We start from the raw sequence: 22,124 nt of genomic DNA, 5'->3' as shown, positions 1-22,124 counted from the left end.
GAGCAGGAGCAGGTAGAGGTGCCCTGCTGGTAAGTCCTGTCACCTGGCCAGGAGTAGGGCAGGGTCTGGGGAGGGGCATGGATGGAGCTGCTGAATTTCCACTCCTTTCCTAGGCACTCTCGGCCTTGGGGGAGGGGCGGCCTTGGGGGAGGGGCGGCCTTGGGGCAGCGCACAGATTGCTGAGGCCTCCCTTGGGCTCCCTGCCCCCCTTAGGATATCTTGGCTGGAGACAAACATCACCCCCTTGTTTTCCCTAACTCCCCAAATGAAATTTCAACATATGTCCCCTGACATAATCCCCCTTATTCTGAGGATAACCTTCCCAGACGCTGTCTTCCATCTAGGACCGCTCGTCCCAAAAATGTTTGCCCAAGAGACTAGAGCTGCTTCTGGAAGGCCTTTCACTCCCTTGGGCAAACAGTGAGTACCTTTGAAGGTGGATTTGGGCCCGGATCTGTTTACTCAAGACATTAGTCTCCTGCATAAGGAAAACCTGCACTCGAGTACAAACAGCAAATCCTTTTTGAATTAAAAAGATTTTTTTTTCAATTAAAAAGCATTTGGTTCACAGAGCCCCGTCCAGCTGAGCAGCGCGGGGACCGGCGCCCTCTGGTGGTCCTCGGCTGCCTCTGCAGGCCCCCGCACTGCCCAGCTCTCCCAGGGCCCAGGAAAGAGACGTCACTGTCAGGGTTTTTCCTAGGAGTTGGGGTCCCTGTAACCTGTAGACCTCACGTCTACAAGGTCCTCATATCCAACAAGTCTTTGTTCCCCAAAGGCCAGTGTCCTGCCAGTGGGAGGAAGGGACCTGGGCTTCAAGTGGCTCCAGTTATCACGAAGAGGGTGAGCCCTTCCCGCCCCCCACACCCCAACATCACAAATGAAACCACTGGCCCAGTTCTGCATGGAAATCCTAAGCAACATGGTGCTGGTGAGGCAGGAGCTGAGCAGAATACCTGTTCAACACCCAACTGAGGGCAGGAAGGCTCAAAGCCCTGCAGAGTTGGGTGGGGGTGGTGGTGGCTGCTCTGTTGCTCTCTCTGTGCAGGGTAGACTGAGGCTCAGTGGAGTTGAGCCATCTATCCAAGACCACATAGGGATGGGACACAGCAAAGAGACACCTACAGCCCCTCAAGGTGAGGGGCTGGTGGGGGCCTAGCAGGGCCCAGTGGGGGAGCCCTTCATGTTTTCCTTCCTGCTCTTCCAGGTGGCTAATGGGGCTCAGCTGGGAGCAGGAGCTGGGCACTGGGAGCCCCAAGTTCGGTTGTAGCTGTGGGAGATCTGGCCATACTCCGAGGGGCTTGTGGAGTGTGTCTGTTGGGACTGGGGCTGTGTGCCAGGCGGAGGGAGGCCCACTGTCCCTGGGTCCCCCCCCACCCACGTGTGCTCCCCAAGGTGGGGCGGCCTCGTCTGTGACTCCAGAGTGGTGGAGGCTGGAGCAGATGAACAAAGGGGGGACGAGTGGCTGGCAGGAAGCCTGGGCAAGTGGCTGCACGGGTGGGTGAATGGGAAAACTGGGCTGCAGTTTGACGCGAAGGAGGGTGCAGCGGGCTCAGGCTCCTCTGGGGTTCTTTTATCCACCATGGTAGTGTCTGGGCCAGGTCCGGGGCTGGGAGCAGAGTGGCACTGCCACCCCTGCATGTGGCCCCAACCCCAAGCCTGACCACAGCTGCACACAGAGCCCGAGCCCTGGCACGATGGCTCCCACCTTAATCCTAGCTATTCAGGAGGCTAAGACCTGAGGATCATGGTTCAAAGCCAGCCCAGGCAGGAAAGTCTGGGAGACTTCAGTTAATGACCACCAAGCCGGAAGCGGAGCTGTGGCCCAGCCTTGAGTGGAAAGGCTAAGGAATAGAACCCGGGCCTTGAGTTCAAGTCCCAGGGCCGACACAGAAAGTGGTTATGAACACCCAACAATAGGAAGATGGCCTGGAATGCCAGTGTGACCCCAGACTTCGTTAAAAGACACGCGGTTCCAGAAGGTCACTGTCTTACATCAACCCATGCCTGGCTGTGCGAGATGCCACCCTCCAGGCTCCATGGGCAGCCACCCCGCCTGCTCAACACACCCCAGCGTGGGACGATGGGACAAACTACAGGAGAAAAGCCAATGGGTCTTCCACTCAGGAGGCTGAGATCTGAGGATTATGGTTCGAAGCCAGTCTGGGCAGGAAAGTCCAAGAGACTCTTATCTTCAAGTAAGCACCAAAAAGCCCAACACGTGGCTCACGCTGGAGATCCCTAGCCTTGAGCACAAAAGCCCAGGGAAGCACCTCGACCCCGAGCTCAAGCCTCAGGACCAGCGCACGGCACACTCTGGTCTCTGGTGGATGTGGCTTCTTTTTCTTATTTTGGTGCAAGTACTCAGTTGGAACTCAGGGCTTTGTGCTCTCACTTGGTTTTTTTTCCCATTCATAGTTGGTGCTCTACCACTTGAGCCAGTAACTGGAGATAAGAGTCTCATGGACTTTCCTACCCAGCCTGTCTTTGAACCAGGATCCTCAGATCTCAGCCTCCTGAGGATGACAGGTTCAGAATCCATTTCAGAATTCACCTGACATCACCTAGAAAGGCGAGGACTTGGACTTCCCCCCTTTTTAGATTATTTATAGAAAATATTTTAAACAATCCTAATCAACAACAACAACAACAACTACTACTACTACTACTGCAAGGCAGGCAGCTTTCTACTAGTTGATTCTGAGGAGCACTACCTCGTCTGAGAGGGGCCAGGGCTTCCAGGAACTTGCCAAGGGGCAACGCTTCTCCCTGACTTGGGTTTTGCACGAGCCAGGGTGTCACTCACGTAGCCTGTCCAGGTACATCCTGAGCTGACCTGTCCATGTCCGTGGCCTCACCCAGGGTCATGTGGAGGGTGGTATGGGGACACCCCTGGATTCAGGACTGGGGCTGTGGCAAGACAGCCCAGCACATGGTGGAAGGAAAAAGGCCCTTCTGGAGGGAAAGAGAAACGGAAAACTGGCTCTTCGATGTGATGAAAAGAAGAAGAAATTCTTCCTGCCCGTGGAGCAAGCTGCATTCAATCAGCATGTCAGGTTAGCACCCTCACAGAGACAAAGAGCACCTGCAGGGGACTTTGAGGACCGAGGAGGGGGCAAGTGTCAAAGAGGAGGCCGGCCACGCTTTGCCCAGACACAGCTGCCTGCCTGGGGAGCCCAAGAAAAGCAGCAAAGCCCACAATAAACAGGAAGAGAAGAAGGCCCGTGAGACAAGACAGTGCACACAGGCCAGGAGCGCCTCCATAAGTGAGAAAATAGCCCGGGAGAAAAGATCCTGCTCAGGAGAAATGAAAACCCAGGACACCCAGCACAGCCTAAAAAGAATCACCAGGGGCTTCCATAGCAAACCCCAGCCAGCCTGCAGGGAGCATGTGCAGACCTGGGGCAGAGAGGCACACCTGTCCTCAGAGACAGGCTACACCAGCTGTCCATCACCCAGCTCATGGGCAGGCTCAGGGGAGGCCCAACAGAAATGGTGGTACATGCCTATAATCCCAGCATTTGGGAGGTCAAGGCAGGAAGACATCAGGTTCAGAGTCAGCCGGGGCTATCCAGTAAATCAAACATGGCCTCTCTCACATAGATAACAGAGTTTTCAGAGCCTCCTCTCCACTGAAGATCTTTTGTATTGTTGTTGTTGGTCTGGAGTTTGAACTCTGGGCCTGGGTGCTGTCCCTGAGCACTTCAGCTTAAGGCTACCACTCCACCCCTTGAGCCACAGTGCTACTTCCAGTTTTTTGGTGTTTAATTGGAGGTAAGAGTCTCAGGGACTTCTCATGCCCGGGTTGGCTTTGAACTGAGATCCTCAAATCTCAGCCTCCTGAGTAGCTAGGATTATAGGCGAGAGCCACCAGTGCCTGGCTCCACTGAAGATTGGAAAGTTCAGCTGGAAGAACTGAATGATCCTGCCATTGTCATTAGGGAAGGGTGTTACACTTACTATAAAACTGAAAGATCAAAAGTAAGTTGTCAGTAATGTAAGAAAGAGGAGAGCCAGTGTGGAAAGAACCTTTGCAGAGTCACTCACTTATGGATGTAGGTGACAAAAGTGGCATTTGGAAACCAGAAGAAAAAAAAAAACCATTTAATTTGAAGAAAATTTGGGGAAAAAAATAAAGCCAGTACAAGACCTTTCTAATAGATTTCAGAGGGATTAGGTAATTGGAAAGTATTTAAGATTTTACTATGAAAAAATGTAAGGGTTAAAACATTAGAATGCAGTAGAAAACATTCAAAGATAAAATCATCATGAAATTGAAAACCTGTGTAATAGCTTGTATCATGAATGGGGGAAGATTGTGTGTGTGTGTGTGTGTGTGTGTGTGTGTGTGCGCGCGCTGCATGCCCTGGACCAGGCAGTAGGGGGCGCGCTCTACTCTCCACGCTCGTATACCATGTGCATTTTGATACATGTAAAACAGTTCTCTGCAGGGGAAAATACTACATTTTTTCTCTTTAAAGATTCAGACTGGCAGGACCACTGTTTAAGACAGTAAAACTCCACTTACGGAGAAGGGATCAGTTCTTGTCAGCAACACAAAATGCTCCGAGCATCCACAGCAGAGAATGTGCTGGGGCCAGGCTGTCACAGGGGGCTAGGATTCCTCTTATATTTTCACAATGGTTACTTCACTAATTCACTATTTCCTTAAAAAATCTAGTTTTAAGCTAGGTGCTGGTGGCTCATGCCTGTGATGCTAGCTACTTAGGATGCTGACAGCTGGATGGAGGTTTGAAGCCAACTTGGAAAGAGGAGTCTGAGACACTCTTAGGTACAATGAACCACACAGAACTGGAGGCATTGGTCAAGTGGTAGAACACCTGCCTTGAGTGAAAAATCTGAAGCAAGGCCTTGAGTACTGGCACATGCACACAAAATGTTTTAATTGACAAACCATAACTGTATTTTTCTTTGTAGATTAATTCAGTCAAACTAGTCAATGTACCCATCACCTCCCAAGGTAGAATCTTTGTGTGGTAAACATGCTAAATTTCTCTGTTTCTGGCTGGAATGATCATAGTCCAGTGTAAGCTCTAAGAATTTGGGTGCCAAACTTTCTGGGTCTTTGAATAAGATACAAGAGGGGCGGGGGTCAGTTACTACTGATTTTACTAACCTTTATTCAGAAAACAAAGTAGGAAGATTTCTCTCCCCTCAAACATCTCAGCTCCCTGACAAAAATAAAACAACAGAAAGGATGTGAGGTAGTGAATTTCCAATTTCCCGAATAGACAGGCTATGTATTTCCTGATGCAGTTCAGGACTCGACCACTAGATGGTGCAAAGTGTCCACACATTTTGTGGCTGCAAACCCAGCTAAACACCAAGTTCCTTCACATTAATAAACACAACGAAGACCTCCCCAAAGTAGAAAGCACAAGCAATTGTACTAGGATCTGAACATTTTGCTTTAAAAAAATTGGGGCTCTGCCATTTCATTATAGATACAAAAACCTTCTGCCTGACTTCCTACAGGATGGAGATGTTAAGTCCAAGGTGACCTCGTATAATCTGTAGAAGGACCCCGCTTAAAGTGGATGTCAAGAAAAGTTGGATCTGAACATTCTTTTTGCCCTTCTACTGCCAAGTGTATTTTCATTAATTTTACCTCCGTGTCGTGACGTAAATGCGAACGAAATCGGCCCCCAGCTAAATAAGCAGTAAGCCCCATTTTTCAACACACAAACACATAAAGATGTCAGCTCAAACTGTTTACTAATTAACACTTAAAAAGACACAAATTAGATATGCGTGGCTAAGAGCAATTATAATCAAGACGAATTTCTCTAGTCATTTGGGAACTGGGGAAAAAAATGCCTAATTGCTGGAACCAATGTTTTAAAAACTGAAATCACGCCAGTTAGCAAATATGTTCATTTAAAGAACATTGCACGTGACTGCACTCCTGAGGACTGACTGCAAACACAAGAACAAGGAAAATATTTAGGTATAAAATTAAAATTTTAAGCTCTCTCAGATTTATAACTTCTTCATTAAATATGTCTGCAAATAGCAAGCAGCCCATAAAAACCTGTAGCAATTAAGTGGTTAAATGAACTGCCTCCCTTGTCAATTTTAAGGGACTGATTAATAATAGATCGTCCCTTCACTAATTAGACTCTCCCTCGTCTTTCAGCTTTCAAGTTCAATGAAAATGGAGGTTGTCTGCTCCACTAGGAAGGAGGCAGGCTAATGAGCAGGCTCTCACCACGTGTGCCTCAAGCAGGCCCTGTGGTTTGGGGGCCACAGCCTGGTAGGTGGGGATTGGCATTGCATGGCGCTGGGGGCCCGGGAGATAGATTTCCCAGCTGCCCTGTGCCCTGAGGTTGCCGCTCCTCATTTAGAAGGCTTGCAGTTTTTGCATACAATACACCACCTGGGCCCTGCCTCCTGGCATTTGGGAGACCTGGCCTGGCTGGAATGGCGGTGTGGGCAGGGGCGCAGGGCATGCACAAGGAGAGGGGATGGGTGCAAAGGCTGCACCTGGCCAGAGAGCTGAGGGCGGTGGGCCTGGGTGAGAGGAGGACTCCATCGGCTGGAGGGTATTTATCTGGCTGTCTTCTCCTTCTTCGTCCTCCCCATCCTGACCCTCCCGCTGCTCTGGCTGGGCAGCTGGCAAACAATGGGGCGTCACTGGACCCCCGCCCCGCAGGGCCCAGCCACATCCTCTCCTTAAACCGCCAGGCCCACGGGGGCGTGTGGGACAGGCTGGGTCGTCACGTGGCTGCTGCTGGCTAGCTGTGGTCCCTTGGCTCCTGCTAGCCAGGTCCTCACCCCTGGAGCAGCAGGGATGGGGGCTCAGGGAAATGGGGGCAAGGCAGGAGGCTGCAGGATGTCGGTGGGAATCAGAAGAAGAACAATAGCGTTGGAGTTTAAGTTCTTTTTTTTTTTTTTTTTTGCCAGTGCTGGGCTTGAGCTCAGGGCCTGAGCACTGTCCTTGGACTTTCTCAAGGCTAGAGCTCTACCACTTGAGCCTCAGCACCACTTCCGGCTTTTTTCTATGTATGTGGTACCGAGGAATCGAACCCGGGTCTTCATGCATGCTAGGCAAGCACTTTAACCACTAGGCCAAACTCCCAGCCCGGAGTTTAAGTTCTTAAAACTTCATTTTCTTTTTTTTTTTTTTTTTTGCCAGTCCTGGGCTTAGGCTCAGGGCTTGAGCACTGTCCTTGGACTTTCTCAAGGCTAGAGCTCTACCACTTGAGCCTCAGCACCACTTCCGGCTTTTCTGTATGTATGTGGTACCAAGGAATTGAACCCGGGTCTTCGTGCATGCTAGGCAAGCACTTTAACCACTAGGCCAAACTCCCGGCCCTAAAACTTCATTTTCTACTCATACCACAGTCCAGGATGAGAGGCCTCCTCTTCTTAATATACATACACATAAACATACACACACATATAGAGTTGCTGCCTCTTCGTAAACTCTCTCTGGCATGTATATTGATTTGAACTTTAAAACATGAGCTTGTTCAGGGATGTGGTAAAATGTAAAAGCTGGGGGCCAGTGGCTCACACCTGTAATCCTAGCTACACAGGAGGCTGAGATCGGAAGATTGTGGCTCGAAGCCAGCACAGGCAGGAAAGTCCATGAGACTCCTATGTACAATTAACCTACAATGAAAAGCCAGAAGTGATGCTGTGAAGCAAGTGGTAAAGTGCTGGACTCGATCAGAAGGCACTTGGGGCAGTGCCCAGGGACCACAAACATAAATAAATACAAATAGAAAAAGAAATGTAAGTGGTGGGGACCCTGTGCACACAGCGGCAACAGCCCCTGGGCCAGGCATTGAGCCCCCATGGCGTGTGACAGCAGCACTGGGCACTGACTGGCAGGTGGCATCAGCAGGCCCCTGTCCCAGCTTGAGCCCCGGCAGGCCATGGGCCCTGCCTCAAGGTCAAACCTAAGGGCAGATTTGGATGTAGCCACATCTGTGCTCTGTCTACACACCACCCTGCCTTGCTCTGTGTTCGGTGCTCCCACATATGCATGTCCCCCACTTGCTCTCAGTGCCCACAGGGTCACACTCTGCCTCGAATGCTTCCACCTTCCTGGGGCGGCAGGCTGGGGTCTTCTCACCACTAGGCAACACCTGTCCCCTCAATGGCTGGAATGTGTCTCCTGGATGACGGCATTGAGGGACTCATGCTCTATCTCTGGGAGTCCTTCATGTGGTGCCTGTCCCCTTAGGCCAAGACAGGGCAGCGGGTTCAGGCTGGTGTGCCTTCTCCAGGGACAGGTGTTCGATACTTGTCACTGAGTGTAGGGGACACACCGGCCCTGCTCGGCCCTCGGTTGGCTCTAAGGAGGCCTGGTGACAGCCCCATGCCTGTCTGGAATTTCTTTGGTTTCCAGAGGGATGCTGGGAGGGTCATTTCTGCTGCCCAGCTCCAGCAGCTCTGCAGTCTCTCACCTTTACTTAGCCTATCTCATTTGGTTTTGGCTAAATTGTATCCAGAGACTTACAGAGAGCAAAAGCAAATTTCCAAGAGGAAACCCTAGGCCAGCCAGGCTTGCTGGGAATAAAAAAGCAAAAAAATAAAAAAGAAGTTCTATCTGCATGGCTCCCTGCGAGGAGAGCCCAGCCAGCTCTGGAGAGCCCTATGCAGCTCCAGGAGACACCCCACCAGCTCCAGGGGGGCACCCTGTGTGTTCCAGAGGCCTGGGGGCCGAGCCATGGCTACAGGGCTGGGGCTCGGGTCGGGCACTGAGTGGCACAGAGGGCGACAGAGGTACGGTGGGGCAGGAAACGACGTTAGCTGCCGAGAGGCCGGAGCCAGATGCCAGATGGAACACCAGACTCCCTGAGACAACCACCGTGGCTGCTATGGCGACCTTGACATCTGTGATTACGTGAAAGCCCCACACCATCCCAACACCCTGTCCTTGCTAGGGTCCCCTGCCTCTTCTCCCTAGCCAGGTGGCAACCAGGAAAGAAAGTTGTGCCATGGGCACCTCAAAGTAGCTCACGGAGAGGCTACAGAGAGGATCCATCTCAACCTCACTTCCTGGAGCTGAATTTCTGCCTGCCACGGGAGGAAGGAGGCAGGTTAGCTAAAAGGCACGAGCCCACAAAGCACAGAGATGCATAGATAGCCAGTGTGGAACTAAAACATGCCTTCCCCACGGGGAAGAAAGCTTGGCACTAGGCCAGCTGCCCTCCCTGTGGCACACTCAGCACCCAGGGACTGGCCGCCTGCTGTCACGAGCAACTCCCCAGCATCCCTCTGAGACAAGTTCCAAGGTTATCCCACCTTTAAGGAGAAGGGAGGTGACCTGGCCCCCTGTTAGGAGCTGGTCCATATGTCTGTCTGTCTGTGGCCTGTCATTAATGAACCCAGGTCTACCTGATCTCCCACCTCAAAAAGGCTGTGTCTATAAGCGGGGACCCCTAGACCCATCGGCAGCTACCTCGCTTTCACGAAGGACAGCGGTGATGGTCTGCGCATGTCCAGTCTTCTCACGAGGGAGGCTAGACATTTTCCCAGGTAAGGTACCAGGAAACAAAACGAAAAAAAAGAAAAAAGAAAAAAGTATGCATAGATGACAATCAGGTCTGTGTGATTTACTAAAAATCAAAGACAAAAGGGTGTGTGTGTGTGTGTGTGTGTGTGTGTGTGTGTGTGTGTGTGTGTGTGTGTGTGTGGTTTTGGTCTTGCTTTTTGCCCTGACAGGTTTGGAAATTTGTGATAGTACATTGATTCAATTTCCCTTGATTTCAGCCATCTTTCAATAATGCAACCTGCTTGTGCTAGCTGGGTACAACAAGAGAAAACCCCAAGGAACTGAGAATATTGAAATGGTTCTACCATTTCCATCTTTGAGACAGATGTTCCTCTCTGAGGAGAGCTGGTGCCAGCACGTAACGGCCTCTGCACGCGGAAGACGACCGACTCTTCCTGAGAAGAGGGGAAGAGGGGGCCTGGCCATCCAACGCCCGCTCTCCCCCCCCCCCGCCGCCCCCACTCTCACACTTCTCCTTGGACCTCCTATACTGGACGGCCTTGCTTTGTAGCAGGGAAACGTCCCCGCTAGCTCAAACTAGGATGCCCCAATAGGCGCGGACTTTTCCCCTGGAATCACAACGGTCTGGCCAAAGCCCCAAGACCCCCTTGTCACAACCAATCAAACAGAAAGGAGGAAGAAAGACAGCGTCTGTCCCAGGCCTCCTGGCTGAGCTCAGACAGCTGCTCGAAGCTGACTCTCCCAGCCTGGAGAGCAGAGACAGGCGCTGCTCACGTTCGACAGGAAGCAGCGAGTCTGGGAACGATCAGCAATAGATGAGTGAAAGGAAGATTTCGTTTTTTCTTCTTAAAAGGCCACCTTGCCCCTGCTGTTCCTGCCACAGCCTCCTGATGGGGTGAGGGGCTGGGACCTGAGTGACAGCCCAGGCCTGCCCTCTGCCACTCTGGGGGTCTTACTTACCTCTTTTTCAATTTCTGCTAGAGATTTGATGGTGATTCCCAGGAGGTCAAAGGGCTGCATCTGAAAAAAACAGACCAGGTCAGCGGCTGGGAAGCTCATCCTCATGTCCACTTTCCTGCATGGTGGACATGCAGTCTCCCACTGTTCCTCCCTCAGGGAGCTCGCGGGTGGACTGTCCAGTCACTAAGGAGGCTGGTGGAGGAATCTCCCAAAGCTGTCAGCTGGGGACCACAGCCTGGTCACGTGCCAAGGAGGGTAACAGACTCCCAGAGAGGTGACCAAGGATGGTCAGCTTTACCTCTGTTCTGCTGTTGTCAAAGGAAAAACAATGTGGCAAAAGTTTCCTGTCTCAGGGCTGGGAGTTTGGCCTAGTGGTAGAGTGCTTGCCTAGCATGCACCAAGACCCACTTTCGATTCCTTGGTACCACATACATAGAAAAAAGCCAGAAATGGTGCTGTGGCTCAAGTGGCAGAGCTCTAGCCTTGAGAAAACCCAAGGACAGTGCCTAGGCTCTGAGTTCAAGGCCCAGGACTGGCCAAAAAAAAAAGTTTCCTCTGTCTTGCTGGAGTGTTGGCTGGAGACACTCAAGGCTGTCACCGGAGGCCTCAGTAATTGCTTTGCCTACTCGGTGGTAGTGAGTGTAAATAATACCAGGAGTCTGTGGTCCCCAGTGAAGGTTAGGAGAAGCCCAGTATTTAGAGCACAAGGTCAACAGTGAAAAAGACAGCTGACAGTTCTAGAGCCTTAGGAACTCGAGGGTCCGACCCACAGCTGCCTGACGTGGGACCTGCACTAGACTGTGGTTAGCGGGGTTTCCTGCATCGCTGGCAGCAAAAGGCTGGCTCTGGAGTGCATGGCACCCACATCCCAAACCCATCTCTTGGTGATGCTCTGTAGGTTAGATCACCTCAGCACTTCCTAGCGAGTGAGCAGGGCACAGGTGGCTCACGCCTGTGGTCCTAGCTACTCTAGAGGCTGAGATCTGAGGGTCGTGGTTTGAAGCCAGTCCAGGCAGGAAAGTCTGTGATGCTTTTGTGGTTGTTGTTGTTGGTTATGGGGCTTGAACTTAGGGCCTGGGTGTTGTCCCCAAGCTTTTTCACTCAAGGCTAGCATTCTACCACTTTGGGCTACAGTGCTTTCTCCAGTTTTCTGGTGGTTAACTGGAGTCTCATGGTAGAACAATAGTTTGGAGTGAAAAACAAAACAAAACAAAACAAACTTCAGTGCCCCAGTTTAAGCTCCAGTACACACACACACACACACACACGCACGCACGCACGCACGCACGCACGCACGCACGCACGCACACTGTGAATTGGTTGGGCAGATTTGACCCTGGGCAGGGCCTCCAGCATTTGCTGAGTTAGAAGCAGCCCACATGTGAGGGCAAAGTGGGGACAGAGCCATCACATTTCTCTCATGTTGTTGGACTGCTCTTTGGGTAGCTACAAAGCAATCTGGCTCTCGCTGAGCCGCCAGAGGAGCGGTGTGAGGCTGGAAGGGCTGCCTGAGCCGCCCGGGTCACCCAGGTCCAGCCACTGCATCATTAGGCTCTAACCACTCCACAAACTTCGCTGGCTGGAGCAGGGGAGCAGGGCAGAGCCGCCTCTCCTGGGGGGCTGGCGGGTGGGGAAGAGGCGCCAGCGTCTCCATGGCAACGAGGCCCGAGGAGGCTGCGGAAGTTACTCAGGCTCTGCATGTCACGCCAGGAGCATTTTTCAAGATTAAGCTGCTTACCAGAAGGGTTCAGAGGAGGCCTATTATATTTCAGGAAAATGGAAACTACAGAACAGGTCAAATCGCAAGCCGGGTGGCTTTAAGCTGGGTCCAAGAAAAACACTGAAGGGGTCTTCAACTGGTGCCCAGACTGGGGCCTCACAGCAATAAGGAAGGATAAAAGCCAGGAGCCAGCTGATGGACTGGCCTGAGGGGTGGGCTTAACACGGGGGAAGGGCCACTGACATTCTGGGGGCCAGGTTCCATCAGAGAGGGGCCCCGTGGAGGCCCAGGCCATGATGGAGTTTCTCAGGGTCTGGTCCTGGCTTTCCCTTGGTCCCCCTGTCTCTGGAGAAGGCTGGGGGCTTGTGTGCGTATGTGCATGCTGGGGTCAGTGCTGGCCCGGTGTGCTCAGAGGCTGGCAGCCAGAGGCCCCCTGTGCCCTGTGGGAGCCCTGTACACTGTGCGAGTGTGATGGCAAAATGAAGGAAACAGGCTCCGTGCAGCCTAGACTGCCATGGTTACCTATAAAAAAAAACTAAAAAAAAACCTAGTGACTAGGCTGAACTTGGCAAACAGAACCAACACCTCTGAGGAAGATGGATTTACTGTCACCCTCAAAAGAAAAGGTGTGGTCACAGGCAGGTGAGCCCCTGTGCTCCCAGGCCGCCCCTGCTCAGACACCTATGAGGCACCCATTGTTGGGGCCTGGGGAAGAGTAAGTTCTACCCCTGGCTCTCAGCAGTCCTCAGAGGGGGGTTTTTCTTGGGGGAGGGGGAGTGCAGGGGAAAGAATCCACACAGGCAGACATGATTTCCAAAACATTGTAGGCAGGGAAGGAATTGTGCACATAACTTACATTTTCGGGAACACAGGAGAACTTCTCTGAAATCATAAAAGGCACGCCATCCATTGCTGTGAGAGGAAAGAAGAGACAGAGGCATTAAAGATGTTCTGGATGTTCAGGAACCTAAGATGCCCACCCAGAGAGCTCAAGTGGGCTCCTGGCTGGAGCCGGGTATCGTGCAATGCAAGTGAGAGGGTCAGGCCAGGTCCCAAGGACCACAGCCAAATGCGGGTAGAGCCCCTGCCATCCCTGAGCGGCAGGCAGATGTGCAGAGAAAAGCCTGGAAGCATCTGGAGGCATCTCCTCCAGGCCCCAAAGGATGGGAGCTACTCAGGAGGCTGAGAGCAGGCAGAAGGTGACACACAATCCTGGGGGGCTCAGGTGGGGATGGTAGGGTGCACCCGGAGAAGGCCAGCAGCAGCACGCCCACTGGACATCCTCTAAGCTAGGCAGAGCATTGTGGGAAGTCTAGGCTGAGGAAAGAGTGGCTGGGGCTGCCTGAGGTCCCAGGTAGAGGAGGGTCCCGGGGAGGGGGGGGTGTTCAGGGTGACAGCAGGGACGCATAGTCCACTGCCAGGCACGGTGGACTCTGCAGGCCGGAGGGGGACATGCAGGGTCACTCTTGTTTGGCTCCCACTCAGGGCTGAGTGAAGCTCACAGTCCACTTGAGTCTAACAGGACAAAGGGAAAGGCTTGGGACAGGAAACCAGGAGGCGGGGCAGAGGGGCAGCTCCTTTCCTACATCCTCATTGGCTACCCTGCAACCCACAGGATCTCTGCGTCCCCCGGGGCACTTCCAAGATGGCCACACAAGCAGGGAATCCTCACTCCTTGGGAGGCAGAGTGAGGCTAGCCCAGGAAAAATCTTCATGAGGCTATACCCCAATCAGTAGCTGAGTGAATGAATCACCCTAGGAGGATTGTTCCAGGCCAGTCCAAACCAGTTTCCAAGGCCCCACCTCACTAGAGAACGCCGAGTGCGGATGGAGGCACACATCGATTACCCAGCTACGGGAGGAAGCATAGATAGGAAAATAGAATTTAACAGCCCAGGTGTAACCCTGTCTCAAAGACAATCAGCAAAAGGGGGGATTGAGGTATGGTTCAAGTGGTAGAGCACCTGCCTAGCAAGCATATAAGGCCCTAATATCACATACCAGTAACACCCCCTCTCCTACCTCAAGAAAAGGCATCCAGAGATGTACAGCACAGATTATCTTCGAGTCCTAGCTTAAGAAGGACTGGGCGCTGGGACAGTGCTTGGCACTTGTTCCCAGAAAGGACGCAGAGTCCCAAATCATCTTATCTGTCACACATTTCAGCACTCTAGACATCAAAACACCCGTGTGTGTGTGTGTGTGCACAGGCCTTAGATACTGTGGCTTCTGACTCCTTGCTGACCCAGGCCTGGTGCTTAGCGGTCAAATCACTTCTGCTGGTTCTGAGATGAGGAAGAAGAGGCTCAGGAGCCGGGGGCTTGCTGACATCACTCAGAACCAGGGCGGGGGGGGGGGCTGGCTGCCTGATGTCACCCAGGTAGGACTCAGTGACCCCACACCCCGCCTTGTGCTGTTGGATCTTGACCACAGTAGCATTTGGTGACAGACAGAAATAAATTACATGGACAGATCCCTATGCTCTCATGCGCATTAGGATATGTCACATAAAACACATTCATACTGAGTATGGACTGGTGGCCTCAGTTTTCAGAGTACTCTTCTCCACTGCTAAGACTGGAGAGCAGGGGCAGAATACACAGTGATTTGCCCTCTGTCCCCTTTCACTGTGGGGTCTTCTTAGGTGCCCCAGGGAGCCAGGGGAGTGTCTGGCCCACACTGGGGTGTCCTTCTATCATGGGCACACTTTTGGTGGCCCCTAAGGTAGTTTCTTCCCATAATAAATTGAGGTGGTGGCAGGGGAGATGGTAGGAGTGATGTTATTTCAGAGGCTCCCTTCTCACAGCGGTTCACACGGGAGGTAAGTGGAGGCAGACTTCCGCTGCCAGGGCTGGTACACTCTGCCTGGGCTAGTACAGTAGAGGGACCCGGCCAGGAGTCGAGGGCATACAATCCTGACCACAAGCTGCTGTATGTGCCATGGAGATTGGACCCCTTGGCCTTAAGAGTTCACAGCAGGGCAGCATGTTTCTCCTGTTCTGAAAAGTCCCCTCAGAGGGCCGGATGCGGGTGGCTCATGCCTGTAATCCTAGCTACTCAGGAAGCTGAGATCTATGGATTGTGGTTTGGAGCCAGATGGGCAGAAAAGTCCCTGTGGAACTCTTCTTTCCAATTATCCACACAAAAACTAGTATTGGAGCCGTGGCTCAAAGTGGTAAAAGCACCAGCCTTGAGCCAAAGAGCTCGGGGACAACAGGCCCCAAGTTCAAACCCTACAACCCACAAAAACAACCAAACAATAAACAAACAACAAAAAACAACACCCAGGGGAAAGAAGCCAAGGTCGCAGGCTACTCAGAGGCACCGGGTTTCTAGCAACCATCAGGGCTCAGAAGAGAAGTGACAGCACGAGCCAGTGTGCACCTGCTACTCAAGTGTGTGGCGTGCTGACCAAATAATCAAAATTCAACATTTAAAATGCAGGAAACCTGGTGTATCACAGATTATAGTAGCAAAGCATTTGACAATTTTTTTGGGGGGTAGGGGTGGGGGCTGTTACTGGGGCTCGGCACCGTCGTGTAACTTTTTCACTTGAAGCTGACATTTCACCACTAAACTCACAGCCCTATCTCCAGCTTTAGGTGGTTGATTGGAGATAAGTCTCATAGATGTTCCTGTCCAGACTGGATTTGAACTGTGCTCCTCAGGTTTCAGCCTCCTGTGTCGCTGGGATTACAGGTGGGAGCCAGTAGTGCCCGGCTGACAATGTGCCTTATTCCACCATGTAAGCAGGCCGGAAAACATCCAGGCAAGGTGAACCTCTGTGTGCCCGGGCCAGGCTTTGGAGAATTGGAATGGACAGATCACCTGGACCTTGAAGGGCCTTTCTGAAGGGTGCCAGGGTGTTGCCAGCTACCAAAAGACACCTGGAGTACTCCTGTCGGAGGCTGATAAGACATCTGGGAGGGCAGGTGTAACAACGAAATCCAGTGAAGGTCTTTGGCTCTGCTAATGATGGCTGTCAGAGCAGTGCAGTCCTAGAGCTGAGGTGTGCCAGGACCCACTCGGGAAGAGATGGGGAATAACAGGCGGAAACCAGAAGACTTGGCTGTAGTTGAGTATGTCAGTAGTGGGGCTTAGCTATTTGAAAGAGGGTACCAACATAAAGGTGCCCCAGGCCTGGTGCCAGGACTGAGTGATCAAAGCCTCATCCTGGGAGCCTCGAAGGCCAGAGAAGCAAAGCACCTGAAACAGATCCCGCAGAAGCCACAGCCAGGTCTGATGCCCCAGTCTGGAAGGGTTCCTGGACAATTTTGTTCCCCAGAGGCCTGGCAGCACCCTTGGAACCTAGCACTGTGCCCAGCCCATGGGAGGGGAGCAAGAGGTGTACCCCATTTCAATGACAGAAATATTTAGAGGAGCCTGAGCAAATGTGAACAAGGCATCCAGGGCTGTCACAACAGGAAGACGACTTGGTCTGCATTGGGGAAGAAGTGCTGGACAGATAGGGCCAGCTGGGCCGCTGACCAGTGTCCAGGCCCAAAGCTACTTGCTGAGGAGCTGGAGGGGTGGGGACTGCCTGCACTGGGCAGAGCGGATCAGTGGGACTGCTTAAATCCCTTTCTAATTCTACAACATCCATTTCCACTCTCCTTATCTGGGCAGCCTTTCCACATTTGAAAATATCCAGAGGTTTGCCAAACATAATTCTTAAAATCAATGGCACATATTTTTCACGTTCCCAAAGCCTGCTCATAAATCATCTCCACACTGGCTTCCCGGGGTGGGGAGGGTGTTTGCATTTACTTCTTCCCTCTTTCCTTTTCTTCATGAATGCTCTGGAGCAGAGACACTGACTTGGGCCGTCTTAGCGGCCAGTCTCCTGCCGACCCTACTCAGGGTGACAGAGTCAGGGCTGTGAGTGAGAGGCCACAGGCTCACTCTGCCTGGCCTGTCAATCAGAAGGGTTAAGGCGGGGTTTCTCCCCCCTAATATAGCTGATCCATGCTTAGTCACAACCCAGAGGCAGGAATGGTGCCTGCCCTGCCTCCCTGGAGTCAAGGGAGGCATTCCCAGGGCATGTTCATAAGCCCTTTCTCCAGACCCTGAGGCTCCCAGGATTACATTACAAGAGCTCCTCAGGCCTAGGCGGTAACAGAAGTTCTTCCTTAGCTCAGTTCTACATACGTGGCCATGAACTCGTATCAGATGATTTAGCCCTCAACAGTTCCATTCACAGAAATGAAAAGGAGTCAGGATGGGAAATCAAGATTCAAATCCAGAAGCTGGTTTGCAGGAAAGGAGTTTGATAGATGTGAGTTTTAAAATGCCAGAGCAGCAGGTGGTGGCTGAGCCCAAGTCACCTCCCTCTTGGAAGCTGCTGGGAAGGTAAAGCATCTCAAGTTGGATAACAGGGCTGAGACCCAGGCAGGCAGAGAGTTCTGCCTGGTGTAAAAGGTGTTTTCCCGCTCTCACCAGAAGGCTTACACCAAGCAGGTTTCCTTTTAGTACCAGGCTAGTGCTTTCTTCCCTTTTTAATTTTTATTTTATTTATTCATTTTTTAGGTAGCAGTTTTAACAAAAATGCTGATCCACTCCAGCATCCGGCAGATAAAAGCAAGGATGTGCCTCCGGCTCTGTAGCGCAATTAGCATTCTCCTAAACAAACGAGCTTCCACAGAGCTGTAATTAAGCAGGCCTGTAATTAAGTATATGCCCTTTATCATAACGATCATGCTTTAAAATGGTACGATGCATGGAACTCTGTTATTAATGCTGTAATCCCAGACTGAAGTGCAAGTACATAGAAACGTGCATGTCAGGCCTGTCACTGGCGTGTTTGTAAAATACATTAAAGAAAAAACCCAGAACACAATGAGCGCATTCAACTGTTCTTTTTACCATCAGCACGAGGAGTCAAGAGGATTGTGAATGCTTACAGATTCCAGGAGGTTTAAACAAATAAAGCTCTAATCTGCCGCCATATTAACCCCACCCCCTGTTTAAAGGAAGGAAAAGGGAGTGTTCTTTTTTTGTTTGTTTGTTTTCTGCCAACTGACACGAATCCTTATCTTGGGTTGCTCTTCAGGAAGCAGTTCTCATCTGCAGGGTGCATTTATTTGAACATAAAATTGGATTTCAGTCCTACTTTGCTGTGAGTCTGTCTGCCCTTGATGTCCAAGTATGATGAGCCAGTGCCTCCCCTCGCCTCCAGCCCCTTCCCTTCTTGTCATCTCAACAAGCAAGAAAGAGGTGAGGCACTCCAGTCCCTAAATTCCAACACGCATAATAAAGAACATTGGAAGATCATGTGGTAAATATGTGGGACTTATAGGAAGACTCCATTACCAATAGTACCTCAGGTGTTAGCAAAGGTACCAAGTGATCCTGGATAATAGTGTGAAGTAACTCCGGGCAATAGTATTCTTGGACAAATGAACCATGTAGCTTATTGGTACATGGTCATTTTCAGAATAAAATTCAGTGCCATTGGAATGGTGGGAGGTCTTTAACCCTGTGTGCACAGGCTCGGGACTTTTTCCCTTTCCTTCCCTCCTCCCGCCTTCTTCCTCTTCCTTTCCCCTCCCTTCCCTTCTCTTCCTCTCCTCTCACCTCGTCTTCCTTTCTTTTCCTTTCCCTTCCCTTCAGGATTTCCAAAGGCTTTTTATCATTTGTGATGGGAAAACTGCTCAAGATTTCAAGGCCATCCCTCAAAACTCACTTGCAACCCAAGCGGGGTGCCTGGACTGCTCTCTAGGGGGTCTCCCTGGGGGACATTCCTTGGAAGCCATTCCTAGACACCCCCAGAGCTGCCTGCATTGTGACATTCCAATCAAATTCACACAACTTCCTTCTAGATCCCCAAAGCCATTTGTTTTGCCAAGGGATTCCCAGGCACCGAGGAGGGCCTTTCAGCCTCGGCCAGAGCCCACCCCCCCCAACCCCCCAACCTGAAATGTGCAGCACCGGTGTCAGACACACGTATGTGAGTCTGATAAGCGTGTCCGCTCTGTGGCATTGGTGGTAAAATGGGACAGGAAACATGGGTGGGCTGGGCACAGCCCATCTTGTAGGAGTTCCTCCATGCTACTACCCACAGGCCAGGTGGCCCTGGCTGAGTTGAGCATGGCATTCGCCCTCCTGCCTGGGGCAGGGGTGGAGGGGAACCTAGGATGGAAGAGGCACTTTCTCTTCCATGGCTAATCTCCTCCTCTTGTGGAAACCAGCTCATTTGTTTCCCAATGTATTTTTAAAAATTCCTCAATACAAGAACCGGTGTTGTAGGAAATCATTCCCATGGGATGGCTGTGTGGAAGCTCACGGAGGCCTGGAACTGTCTGTTTCTTGGATCAACTGAGGCTAGTGGGTATGCCCTCCCCACATACCATTTCCTATGTATTTACATAGATGTCGGCTTGTATACAGACATCCTGGAGCTTGTTTTGCATGTGTCTGCCTTTTTAATAAAAACAGGCTCTATGGATCCGTGGCTGCCATTCCAAGAGGCCTCAATGGCAGCCTTGCTTGTGGGTACAGAAAGAATGGTCAGAGTCTTGTTTTCAGATCCTGTACTTGCTGTGGAGTGAATCTGGAGGTGAGGCTGGAGAAGAGGAGGCATCAAGATGGAATGAAAGATCCAATGAAAGTCTTGAGAGATGGGGGGCCCTGGCCTGAGGGGCTAAGAGGAATCAAGGATGACCCTGAGATTGTAGCTTAGAAGGTTGGGAGAAGGGGATGCTGGGAAATGTCGGAGGGGGGCGGGGTGAGCAGGGAGCCAGTGCCATGTGCTGCTATGAGGGTGTTATAAGACCCCAACAGAAGAAAGCCGATCCACCTGACCAGACACCAGGCCCCATATGAGGACTGGCTGACAGCTCCTAGCCTGGTGCCAACTGAGGCTAGAAGAGAAGTTGAAGCCACCTTGAAGAAAACACAGTTAAAAGGGAGGCAGGCCCAGATCACGGCTAAGGAATGTTGACATGGAACACTCCCGAGGAATAAGAGAAGTTGTTAAACACAGTGCATAGAAGGTCCGCATACAGCCTACGATGGTGAATCAGAACCAGAGGGGTCAGTGCAAACCTGGCTTTAGCAGGGCAGCTGTGTGTAAACTCAGCTAAGTATGCATGTGTACGTACATGAACATGTATATACCACACACACACACACACACACACACACTTTTCTTGGCCTCAGTTATCCATGCAATGCTACCTTGGGGAGCTACAGGAACACCTAGCAGGTTTTGGTCTCTAGCACACTGCTCTAAAACTAAGAGGCTCTCTGGAGAAATGCGTGCTTTAGGAGCAACAGGGAAAGGCATGGCAGGACAGAGCCACACTGAATTCCCACCAGCCAGGTGCCAACAGCTCATGCCTATGAAGCCTAGATATGCAGGAAGCTGAGATCTGACAATTGAGGTTCAAAGCCAGCCTGGGCAGACAAATCTGTAAGGCTCTTATCTCTGAATTACTAGCAAAAATGGAGGCATAGCTCAAGTGGTAGAACACCAGTGGAAAAAGCCAAGCAAAAGCTTGAGATCCTGAGTGTATACACACACACACACACACACACACACACACACACACACACACACACACACACACACACACACACAGCTTCCCACATGCTCATGAGTTCCCACCGGCTAAACAAAGAACAATCTAAGCATCAAAACAAAGAATGCTAATGATGAATAAGAGCTCACTTGTCTACTCCAATATACATACATAAGCTGGGAATGAGAAAAATCTCCACCTTATCAACAACTACCAAGTCCTAAATATTAAAGGAAGGGTGCGGTGGTAAAAATGGTGCAAGTTCGACGGGCAGCTAGACATGCTGTCTTAAAGAATTTGCAATACACCAATGACAATATCCAATTTAATTATGGAGGGGAAAACTAACTGTACAGCGAAGACCCACAACAAGCGTCTCCTTAACTAGGTTAACGGAGGGAACTCAGCGGCACTGGGTTGTGTCAGCCCCGACATCACAGAGAGGGAGACACAGCGCCATGTACGTGTGGACGCTGCCCAAGTGCACACCACTCATGGACGCAGGAGGACACAGCACACAGCCCGAGCAGAGGGTTTAATACAAAGCTTAAGCACTGAGACAGACAGCAGGACTCGGAGCCAGGGAGTCCCCACACACTCAATTCACGGCAGTCCCAGGAAAGCTGAGGCGAAAGGGAAATGGTCTCGATCAAATCTGATTTCTCACAAAAGTCGGTGGCCTATGTATTTATATTTACAAGGTTCTCACATGCCCACCCCAGGACTCTGATGCCATTGGAGCTCTCTCCAGCACGAGGCTCACTCAGTTATGAAGTATTTACCTGGGATGCCACAGAAAGTCCTCTGAAGTCAGCATAATGGCACCCTCCTCTTCCCTCGCAACTCCCATGAACCCACTGGAAGCTCAATCCATTTCTTCCCTGCACGTTGAATCTGGGCTTGGCAATGGAACGTGCTTTGGTTAATCAGGCATTAGCCAGGGGACACCTGCAGAGACTTGAAAGGTGCTTGTGGTCCCCTGTGGGGCCAGCTGTGTGAGGGAGCCCAAGGCGGCCTCCTGGAGGAGTCAGCGCCTGGAGTCTTGGCTATGGCCTCCTGCCATGTGTGTGTACATGGCCATCCTGGGCCTCTCAGCCCAGCCCAGTTTACTGGACCAGAACAACCACCTCGTGGATGACCCACAGGACTCGAAGTGTTGGCTGTTTCCCACCAAAGCTGAGACATATCTAATCAGCTGCTAACGGAATGAACCATCTAACCCCTGTCAGTTTCGGCCAGCTCCTAGTCATTTTTGTGGCAGTACTGTGGCCCTCTATGTGGTTTTAATTTAAAGAAGCCCAGTACCACTGAAGACGTAGTACAGGGATATTTGAGAATTTTTAGAAAATTAACTCAGTGAATCCTGAGCATCCCTCAGTGCCGGCACCCTTACTACCACATTCTGGTGAAGATCACGTGTCCATTGTAGTCTCTTCAGAAA

At 51.4% G+C, this 22,124-nt stretch overlaps 1 protein-coding gene across 1 annotated transcript in view; it reads right to left on the bottom strand.

Moving 5' to 3' along the window:
- The window catches only part of Mvb12b (multivesicular body subunit 12B), a 141,279-nt gene that overhangs the window by 3,543 nt on the left and 115,612 nt on the right, over nucleotides 1-22,124 (bottom strand). The window contains exons 8-9 of the mRNA XM_090330651.1: nucleotides 13,021-13,076; nucleotides 10,445-10,504 (exon numbers count right to left, since the gene is read on the bottom strand). Of these exons, the coding sequence (XP_090186777.1) occupies nucleotides 10,445-10,504; nucleotides 13,021-13,076 (116 nt within the window). The remainder of the gene's footprint in view (nucleotides 1-10,444; nucleotides 10,505-13,020; nucleotides 13,077-22,124) is intronic.

This window comes from Megascapheus bottae, chromosome 3 (assembly GCF_031878675.1).
Source record: "Megascapheus bottae isolate mThoBot1 chromosome 3, mThoBot2.hap1, whole genome shotgun sequence".
Classification (NCBI taxonomy): domain Eukaryota; kingdom Metazoa; phylum Chordata; class Mammalia; order Rodentia; family Geomyidae; genus Megascapheus; species Megascapheus bottae.
Note: the sequence above shows the minus strand (reverse complement) of the source record. Positions and strands in the feature narration are given on the sequence as shown.